The sequence below is a fragment of the Portunus trituberculatus genome, chromosome 25, assembly GCF_017591435.1.
Source record: "Portunus trituberculatus isolate SZX2019 chromosome 25, ASM1759143v1, whole genome shotgun sequence".
In the NCBI taxonomy this organism is placed as follows: Eukaryota; Metazoa; Arthropoda; class Malacostraca; order Decapoda; family Portunidae; genus Portunus; species Portunus trituberculatus.
Window position 1 is genome coordinate 6689444 of NC_059279.1, and position 10557 is coordinate 6700000.

The 10557-nt window shown below is 40.4% G+C and overlaps 2 protein-coding genes across 4 annotated transcripts in view; one reads left to right on the forward strand and one right to left on the reverse strand.

Moving 5' to 3' along the window:
• The first annotated feature begins 190 nt into the window (after window positions 1-190).
• LOC123508720 (chromosome transmission fidelity protein 8 homolog) lies at window positions 191-5369 on the forward strand. 3 transcript variants are annotated; one of them, XM_045262607.1, is made up of 3 exons: window positions 191-348; window positions 2626-2740; window positions 5077-5369. In XM_045262607.1, exons 1-3 carry the CDS (start codon window positions 329-331, stop codon window positions 5281-5283), a joined length of 342 nt encoding a protein of 113 aa, XP_045118542.1. In that variant the 5' UTR covers window positions 191-328; the 3' UTR covers window positions 5284-5369. The 3 variants fall into 3 exon arrangements, with proteins under 3 accessions (XP_045118542.1, XP_045118543.1, XP_045118544.1); XM_045262608.1 differs by having other exon boundaries at window positions 206-295; XM_045262609.1 differs by lacking the exon at window positions 191-348 and adding an exon at window positions 632-650.
• A 94-nt stretch (window positions 5370-5463) lies between these two features.
• Window positions 5464-10557, reverse strand: part of LOC123508717 (ADP/ATP translocase 3-like) — a 5622-nt gene continuing 528 nt past the window's right edge. Inside the window, exons 2-5 of the mRNA XM_045262603.1 lie at window positions 8759-8892; window positions 7594-7721; window positions 6327-6754; window positions 5464-5895 (exon numbers count right to left, since the gene is read on the reverse strand). Coding sequence (XP_045118538.1) covers window positions 5819-5895; window positions 6327-6754; window positions 7594-7721; window positions 8759-8892 — 767 coding nt within the window. The 3' untranslated portion in view covers window positions 5464-5818. The remainder of the gene's footprint in view (window positions 5896-6326; window positions 6755-7593; window positions 7722-8758; window positions 8893-10557) is intronic.

Here is a 10557-nt window from a genome sequence, read left to right on the forward strand (position 1 = left end):
TCAAAAGCGATAAAAAAAATCAAAACAATCATAGGTGGGAAAAGATGACTGTCAATGAAAAAAAAAAATGTACGAATAAACTTTACCTACTCTAAATTGTGTAGCATGAATTGTAACATTGAAATATAGAGAAACACGTAAAAAACGTGTGTGTGTGTGTGTGTGTGTGTGTGTGTGTGTGTGTGTGTGTTCTCGAGAATCCGGATAGCGAGCGGGACGTGTGACAGGCAGAAGGACAAACTGGACAACATAGGAGAAGAATAGAGACGAGCAAGAGTGAGCCTTAAAGCTTTCTGTGAGTGTGAGGCGTGAGGTGCGAGAGGGAGCCATGCAGATTCCAGTACAAGTGTGAGTTACTGACTGCCTTGCCGACTTACACACCGGGCGATACTAACTAACCCTTTCTCTTCCCTTTGCCACGTCTTTCATTTCAACCACTCGAGATAGTTATTTGATTATTCTTTTGACAGCCATCATCAGTCCAGAAATTAAAGCATCAATTTTTCTATAAATGTATCAGATATTGCAGTTTTAGCCAATACACCACACGTAATTATAGTTAGTATACACATTCTCACGGGCAAGATCACACTTCTACGAGCATTTCTAACCTCATTTTACTCGAAAAAGATATAAGATAGGGTATATTGGTGTGTATTGTAAGGAAAGGGTTAATAAGACAGGTGTGATCGAGGTGGTTCGATTATTGTGTCACCAGTGTTTCTTTATTTATTGTTATTTCTTTAGGGTTAAGTTTTGTTTTGTAAGTTAAGGTTGTGTTAAGTCAAGTTACTGTTTTGTTCAGATTTCCCTGATTGTTGCAAGGAAAAGGTTAAAAAGGCAGGCTTGGTCAAGGTCAAGTTAGTTTAGTTTATTTTTTTTTTATTCTTTGAAGTTAAGTTAAGGTTGTATTAGGGTAATGTTAAGGTTATATTACATTAAGTTAAGGTTGTATTAGGTTAATGTTAATGTTATATTACATTAAGTTAAGGTTGTATTAGGTCAAGTTAAGGTTTTGTTAATTTGTGTTAAGATTATGTTTGGTTAAAATCAAATTGCTGAGTAAAATTAAGGATAAGATTAGATTAAGGAAAGTCTTAGTGTGCAATTAGTTGAGATTAGATTAAACTACATAACTCAGGCTATGAAAGGTTAGGATAGGTTAATTTAAGTACCTAAGTCACTGTATGTACCGAGCACTGTTACATTTAGGCCCAATATCATGCCATACCCTACATCAACCTTGTCTCATCTTCAAGACCACCTGATTCCGAGCCACTAGGAAAGGTCAGGGCAGGTCATGATGTCATTGAATTTGAACAAGGTCATGTGGTGCCTGCTGTGTCATGTAAGAATCAAGTGTTGTGGTGATTTCATCTAGTAATAGAGTGTGTGATGAAAAAGGCAGAGTTTCCATGTATTTTTGAGATATTTAGTATGATGGTAAACTCTAGAACTTTCTGCTTGCTTGTGTATTTCCATCAACTCATTTAAGAGGGAGGTTTCAAAACATTTTATCCCATTCTTTTGGCTAACTCTTTTGAGCCTGTTTGGGGACTGCCATCTAAGTGGGGCCTTTTTGTTTAATAATTTTGTGTTGCTCTTGGCCAGATTTTCCCTCTTACATAAATAAAAGATTAAAAATCTATACAGCACACGCTTAACCCTTTCCTATTAAGATTCACATGACTAGAAATCTCAAAAGATTTGCTTTGATACAGAAAATGAGAATATGTAGGTCAACTTTTTTTTTCTTTGAATGCATAACTATTTAAGACACTGTAATACTGAAATTAATATCTGAAAGATATAAAGGAAAATATGAGGAGAAATTATCATATAATTTTATCTCATCAATTCCCCTCCTCTGATTGATTGTCTTCAGCCTCTTTCTCACTGCCGGAATGTTGCATTTTGTGCTATCTTCTACCACTACTTTCATACTAACTGTGCTACTGATCTTGCTAACTCCATACCTCCCCTCTCCTCCTGCAGCCTCGCTGCACAAGTCTTTCTTCTTCTCACTCCTGTTCTGTCCAACTTTCTAATGCATGAGTCATCCAGTACTCTCAGTCATTCATACCTTTCTGTGATAAACTCTGGAACTCCTTGCCTGCTTCTTTATTTTCATCTTCCTACGACTTAACTCCTTTTGCGAAGGAGGTCTAAAGACATTTGTCCTTAACCTTTGGCTAATTCTAGTGATCTCTAAGGGAACTGGCAATTAAGTGGATCTTTTCTCTCTCTCTCTCTCTCTCTCTCTCTCTCTGAAATTAAAGGACATCACATTTTTTAAGATTTAACCAAATCCACACATACAGACCATGTCAACTCATGTCACTGTTAATGAAGTGTTGTGAATGTGTTCATTGTAGTTATTAAGTTCCAAGACTTTTTGCCAACTCAGCACTGTTCAAGGACTGGCATCTCAGTGGGCCCTTTGTTCAATTGTTCTCTTTGGCCAGTTTCCACTCTTATATAGAAAAGTATTGTTCTGCATTTATTAAAAAATGCCTTACTTCCTCTGAATCTGACGTGTTTAAATTATGTGACATGTTCTGTATGAGGGAGACATGTTCTGTACTTTACTTCCTCACATTAAGTTCTTTGTCATGGTGGCTGCAGGAGCAAAGATGGGCTGAAGGAATGGATGATACTGGAGCTGCAGGGTGAACTGAAGTGCCTCCCACACATCACCATGGGAGGTAGACCGCTGGGGGACCTGCACTTCAACAAGCAGGTATTGGCTCCTCACTGCACCTCCACTAATGCACATTGCCAAGGCGGTGAGCATGGGATCGGGCAGACAACCACGCGTAGGTTCAAATCCCACCACGTACAGCCTTTAAACACTGCCATGTGTCGAGTGGTTTAAAGTTACCTCCATGATACCATGATACTCAGGTTCTAGGTAGTTATGCCCAAGATGAGCTTGGGTGGTGATATGGGCCCTAATATGGGTACCACTATAAATAAAATTGCCTGTGCCACTAATGGGCGGAAGCTGAACAGCACTTCCTACACACTCTTCAAGTGAGCCTACAGGCGCTATAGGCCTTAACGTAAAAAAAAAAAAAATATATATATATATATATATATATATATATATATATATATATATATATATATATATATATATATATATATATATATAGGTTTTGTTGGTCTTTGGTCCAGTTATAAGTTGCATGGTTAGATCACATTGCTTTAGTTGGGATCTATTATTTTATCAGTTATTGGCTTCATATAACAACTTACACTTTATTTTAACTTCCTTCCACATGTCAATGTATTTCTTTACTTTCTGCAACTTGATATATTCTTTCTGGTGTTCTCTGACATCCTTGTTTTGCACTGTTGGCTATTGACTGGATTGAAAGCAGCACAGTTATGGTGAGAAATAGATGAACATATCACACTCACTTGTTCATTTTTCTCTTAATTTTATAAAACCTGATGAGGCAAAATACTAACAGAGTGGAGGCAAGTGTGCATGTTTTGGTTTCACCTTTTAGTCCTTGCGTATTGGTTTGTGTGTCGGTTATATTGTAGGTGAAGTTACTCATCATAATGATATATTATTTCTTAACTTTTTTGCCTAAAGGCCTGTCCACACTATTGAGCAGTGCCCGAAGGGCAAACACTATACTTAGTTTGTGACGTCAGAAGCACAAAAGTTACGGGCGCTGATATGGTAACAAAGTGCTACCTGATCAGTGAAAACCCCTTGAGGGGGTATCACACTAGTCTATGATACGCAGAACACGGGCCATGGTTCTTGGTACAAAACCAGAAACATATGCACACACAAGCTGACTGCATTCTTGGTATACTAAGCAAACATCCCAACAACCAAGACCAAACTTAATCAAAACAAACCAGAACCATGCCACTTATACCTCAACCTGTGCTTCATTCTGGAATTGCATTTGCACTTCCTCTTGTTGAAGAAAAGTAAGTAAAAGAAACGAGAGAAGAACCGAGACGTGCGCAACGGCAACTTTGGAGTCAGGTGGTTGCCATGAGCCCAAACTATTGACATATATATATATTTTGTCTTTAGAAATTGATGAAATGTTATTTAATATTCCAATATGAAAAATGTAGGGATGTTCTTTTAGTTTAAATAAAAGGTTTTTATTACATATACAGTATTATGTTTATTTTTTCATTGGGATAGCATACGGAGAACTGGAATGGATATGAAGTCATCCCAACTTTGTTCTGTTAATCCTGGGCAAGTTCCAGCTACCTGGAGCGGATGTTCCTCGTTCTGCATATCATAGGCCAGTGATAGCCCTTTTACTCGTGGACAGAGCCCGTCATGCTTTGCCCCCACCGGGTAACATTTGCCTGTATAGTTTCGCTTACCACTCGACACCTCGAGAGAGATGGTTCTGTGGGGCAGTTCAACTCACTCAGTAGGTGTTAAAAGGATAGCGAAGTGTGAGAGTGGTCTCACCATGCCTAGCACAGCAGACAAGAAGAAAATAGCCTTGCGCTGCATAATTGTTCCAGCTGGTGTAAAAAAGAGAAAAGTCAGATCTCAGAAGAGTGTGGTGTAGAGAATGGCTTCGCAAAAGAGGAGAATTGGGAAGTCATTCGACCTTATTATGTGAGCTTCATGATGAATGTGAACGTGATTTCATCCAGTACATGAGAATGGATGTAAAGTTTCTATACGCTCCTTGCTAAAGTGGAACCATACATAACAAAGCAGGATACCCTCTTGAGGCAGAGTAAATGTGCAGAGGCTTGTCTTGAAGCAGATTATTGGCATCTGGGTGTTCATACACATCGCTGCAGTACTCTACTCAAACTGGGAGCTTGTGTATGACAACGGGACATGGTAACAGTTTGCCCGTTGGGCACTGCTCGATAGTGTGGACAGGCCCTTATTCAAATTGCTTTGCACAATTTAATCTGCCTCTTCCCTTTCTTTTATAATTCCTCAGTCTTTCTCATTGCTTAACAGTAACCATTACTTGACCATTGCATTATTTCTATTGATTGAGTAGTAAGTCATGACAAATTATGTTTATTATTATTATTCACCAAGCTTGCATTTTTGTGTAGGGTGTTCCTGTGCTGCTCATTGGCCATCACATTCTTCACGGTGCAGTACAGGACCTCCCCAAGCCTGTAGCTGTCATGAGGAAGGTTGGAGCAGACAGAGAGGGGTCTGAGGCACACTATTTGATCAGTGCTGTTGTTCACAAGAAAGTGATATTCAAAAATAGACCCAAACCCATTGTTAATGCTGGAGTCCCAAGGTTAGTTTAGTGTGATCTAAATTGTTTATCAATGTATTTTTTGCGTTAGTGAAATGCACATTAATGTTAAGAGCCAATAAAGGGAGTATACTGTAAGCTTATCTTTATGTTGTATATCTTATATATATAATTTGCCCTGAGAGTTTAGGGCCTTGCAGCTGGAAATACTAAGATGTGAAGAAAGAGAACATTTTTCAAGTTTACAATTTTTATTGAACTTATAATTTTACAGGAATGGTTTTGCCATTGAAAATTATGATGAGGCTTTATGCATTGATCATGATCTGTACAAACTATATACCCTAGGATCCCGTTTCAAAGGGGTTTAACTGAATATAAAACATGAACATGAGCCATGATTCAGAAGATCTATTTTCTGGACAGAGGAAGTATAGTTCACAGAACTATCAACTATACACACGGAGGTTGAGCCCTGGGCCACAGCAACTATTTGTACACACCCTGCCCCTGACTCCACTTTCCCCCCGCTACCTCTGGGTGGCTCTGCTAGCATTCTGGTTGAGTGTCATGCCGGCAGCCATTGCTTACTCTCCACCACCAGACTTGGAGCCGAACAGCAGAACCTGGATCTCATCGTACAACACCAGCACCAAAGCACCACCTGCAACACATCACCATGTTTAGAGGTGCATCATTCTCATAAACATGCGCGCACACACACACACACACGCAATCCTGGAGTATTACACTGGTCTGTTGCAGGATAATAATCTAACTGAACTCTAGAATGGCATTATTTTGACAATCACAGTCTTGATATTCAAAGGCTATGATAGAAAAACTATGCCACTTCATGAAATGGCAAAATATGAGGTTGATAAGAAAAGAAAGAACAAAACCTCATGTACCCCAGTAATGAAGGGAAGCTAAGCAGACAACCAAGTGCTGTAATGCTACCCAGTTAGTGAAAAAAAATGTAACAATACACAAGAATAATTTTAGCTAAGTAAAATGAAATATATGATGGGACTGTTGGGGTCTCCAAACACTCACACACACATATACACATTAATGAGCATTTGAAAAACTGACCTGTGCCTCGCAAGACGTTGGAGAAGGCGCCCTTGAAGAAGGCAGCGGTACCCTCCTCCCGGGCAATCTTCTTCCAGCAGTCAATGGTGCTCTTGTACATGATTTCGCCTGACTTGCGTCCAGACTGCATCATCATGCGCCTACGCACAGTGTCGAATGGATAAGAGATGATACCAGAGATTGTGGTCACAGTCTGGGCAATCATCCAGGAGACGATGATGCCAGCAGCTTTAGGATCAGGCAACATGCCCTTGGCTGTGTCGTAGAAGCCGAAGAAGGCTGCACGGTAAATGATGATGCCCTGGACGGACACTCCAAAGCCACGGTACAGACCAATGGGGCCATCAGCCTTGAAGATCTTCGCCAGGCAATCACCCAGACCCTTGAATTCACGCTGCTCGGGCCCCTTGCCGATGTCAGCGGCCAACCTGGGTGAGGAAAGAAGGCATTTCATAGTTAAGTTGCCTTAAAAAATTTTGGGGCTCAGATTTATACAAATGTCAAGGAATTCTTAGTAGATCTGATTTGTAAGAGTTGCAGCAGCAAAGTCTAGCTGTGGCAATAATAAGAAGTAGATGAATGAAGACTGGAAAACTACATCAACTGAGAACTAATCCTTTCAGACCCAAAGGCTACTTGTGCAGTCTTTGTGAGGAGGGTCAGACAGACAATAAGAGGACACTGACTACTGTATGAAGATTAACATTTGAAAATTGGACCTACAATCACAGCTAAGTTGTGATGGGTAGCAACAGACCTAGCTACACTAAACAAGGACGTCAAGACGGTGCTGGAGGTAACAAGCCAAAAGAATTCACAAGACTTGAAGGACAGTGGTTGCTTGATAAGTGACTACTTAGAATGAAGCTATATAAAAAAAATAAATAAATAAAAAAAAAAAAAAAAAAAAAAAAAAAAAGATCTAAGCTGATGTAGGGAGGCTGCTAGACATCAAGGAGCTTGGCAAGCCACTTTTAGGCAAAATACATACAAAGGTTGATTGCTAACTCACATCCATGGTGGATTAATATAATATTAATGGTAATATCATGCTGCCACAAAATAATCATTGAGGCTTTGTAGACAGCTTTTCTTGCTAAAATGAAGACTGAAAACCTAACAATAAGCAAGCTCCAAGAACCAGAGATAAACAACAACCATACGTGTCACCTATTCACTTAGCATGAATAACTTGAGAGGATTCTGGCAGTACAACATTTAGACCAGTCACTATGGCCTTTGAAAAGCGAGGCCAGACCTTACTTACCTGGTTCGGGCAAAGTCAAGAGGGTAGACGAAGCAGAGGGATGTGGCACCAGCAGCACCACCGGAGGCAAGGTTACCGAGGAAGAACCTCCAGAACTGTGTCTTCTTGTCAACACCGCCAAGGAAGATCTGAGGAACAACACAACCTTGTGTCAACATTTGCCATAGGAATTATGACGCAATGAAAGGAAAGATTACACACTTAAAAAACACCAAAGATATTCAATCAATAACCTGATCCTTGGTGGATGGGACAGCTGCTAACTCAACTCATACAAGGGGGCAGCCATTGACTACTGTGACTGAAGTAATCCCAGATGACAAGGATCTAAACTGCCTTAATACAATCAATAACCAATCCTACACTATCAGACTCAGATAACTGGAAGCCAAGGGCAGCACCAGATAAAGGAAGCACTGCACTAAAAGCTTGATGTCAAGAATGTACTGAACCTTCCTAAACAAACATCACTCGTCTCACTCAGAATGTGACAATGGAAAACATTATGCAGTAACTTTAAACCCACACTACCAGGCAGACATTCATCTTAACAAAAATTAAAGTAAAGGCTTTTCAAACATTACTTCTTAGGGTATCATTCTACTGTTCCCTTAATTTGATTCTGCAGTTCTTTGATTTAATTTACCTTTATTCTACTTATCAATTTCCAAATTTTTCTTTCAACTTTGTAAGTGATGCATACAAATAATACATTCACTTCTAAGGAATGTTACTATATTCAATGAGAAAACACAAGCAATATTCTGGAAATTTGGTTAATCTTTCTTTTAACAACCGGATGGCAGTACAACCATAATATAACAAAGAACCAAACATGATTTTTGTAGCTTCAATGTAACATCCTATGTCACAAGAAAAGAATACCATCAAAAGGAGCCTATTCAATTATTATAAATCTCTGCCCTTTGACACTGAGAAGGGAGGCAGAGAAAAAAGAGAGAATGTGATGGAGGAAAAAATTTATGGAGAAGATAGGAAGTAAATAAAAGAAAGGAGGAGAAATAGTGAGAGAAGGAAACATGAGAAAGAGGAGAAAGAGGGAGGATGAAGGGAAGCTGCTATAGACACCAAACAGACCTCATACACACACTAAGTAACCACACTACTCTCTTCCCTCCCCAGGCCACCACTACCCACCACACACCTGCTTGTACTTGTCCTTGAAGGCGAAGTTGAGGGCCTGGGTGGGGAAGTATCGGATCACGTTGGCCAGGTTACCACGCCAGTATGCCAACATGCCCTGCTCTTTCGGGATCCTCACAAAACAATCGACCATGCCTGGAACACAACAATGCCGTCAGTCTCCATATCAAGGATTAATTGTGGTCATCATCAGATTGGGTGATTCTCTCCTGCATTTTAAGGTAAGCTGCTAAACTGCTACTGTATATATCAATTTCATGCTTCCTAAATGCTGCAGCTGCGTTATTTTGGTATCTTTCCCTCACACTGACATATTCATCACAGGGACACTGAAATCTAAAATGATACAACAGCATTTTGTAATCCATGTTTCCTAAATGCTGCTGCTGCTGTATCATCTTGGATTTCAGAGTCTTTAGGATTTTGAATATGTCAGTGTGAGGGAAAAAGACCAAGAGGAAGGAGTGTTGTGTAGATTAAAGTATTCCCAGGATGATCTCTGCCACAGCTGCCCCTCCTGGCTGGTCCTCTACGGGCAGAAGTGTGATCTATGACAGGCTAAGGCTTCCTTTTATGATCCTATCAATTAGCTTCTAACCCTGTCATAATTATTCTGTAAGGCTCAAATTACCTTCACTAATGAGGCTCACCTAAGTGTCCTTGTACTTCAAATGTGTTCAGACTACCTTTCCATGCCCTCTACTGAGGTCATTTGCCCTTCAATACTTGTATAACACTCCTACACATTCCATCAACAATCAGTGCTATGAACTTTGTATAAGATTGATCTTCCACTAGAATGGATGCAGAATGGTGTGTAAGCACTACAAGTGCAACTAATTAGTCCTGCAAGTCTTCTTCATAAATATAACACTTCCTATATTAGAATTCTACCAAAGAAGTAGTAGAAAGTGCCCTACATTGACTCTGGCCTTGAACTTAGGCCCCGAGAGAGAGAGAGAGAGAGAGAGAGAGAGAGAGAGAGAGAGAGAGAGAGAGAGAGAGATAATCAATAGGAAATTTTATTTAGGTGCAGGATAGTGAGTTCAAATCTCATCCTAACCTAATTGGGGAAGTAATCATACATTTAATCATATAAACGCAGTACAAATGAGCCTTGTCTGCGTCTCAGATAAGAGAAGAAAGTACACACGTAAGATGAGATAACGGATATTGACCCAGAAGACTTAAAAACACTGACGCAATAGATAACATTATATAAACGTCTTCAAAATTTACTTCGTGCAGTCAGTTCATAACTTTTACTGGCATTCTTACTTCTACGATCCCTACTCACTTATATACATCGCCTCGAGAAGATGCATTTGAATATTGAGACACCGCGACGCCCTCCCATGGTACAACTCAAACAAATTACGCAATAAAGTGCTAAACCAATGAGGACAAAGGCATTGAGGGTGTGATGCGGCGTAGCAAGCACCCTGCGACCCCCGTGATGCTACCGGCTACTGCAGCATCCCTCCTGCCCACAGATCGAAAATTTCCCACTTTAAACTCATCAAAAACACCGTAACTCAATATTTAACGTGCTGTCCGGCCCTGTGGTTCATTGGGGAGCTAGGACAGACGGTGCAAAGTGAGACAGGGCCGGGGTACAGGCAGCCGGTGAGCGCCAGCAGTGCAGACGCCGCCTACAGCTGCAGCCAGACCCTGATTACGTAATGCAACCCGGCGCCCATCTCTGCACCCCAGTCCACCCGGCGCCGGCTCTAGGGTGCGGCAGGAATCAGCATGGGCGTCAGGAGACTCAGGATGCACAATATTGGTGGAATTATCGTG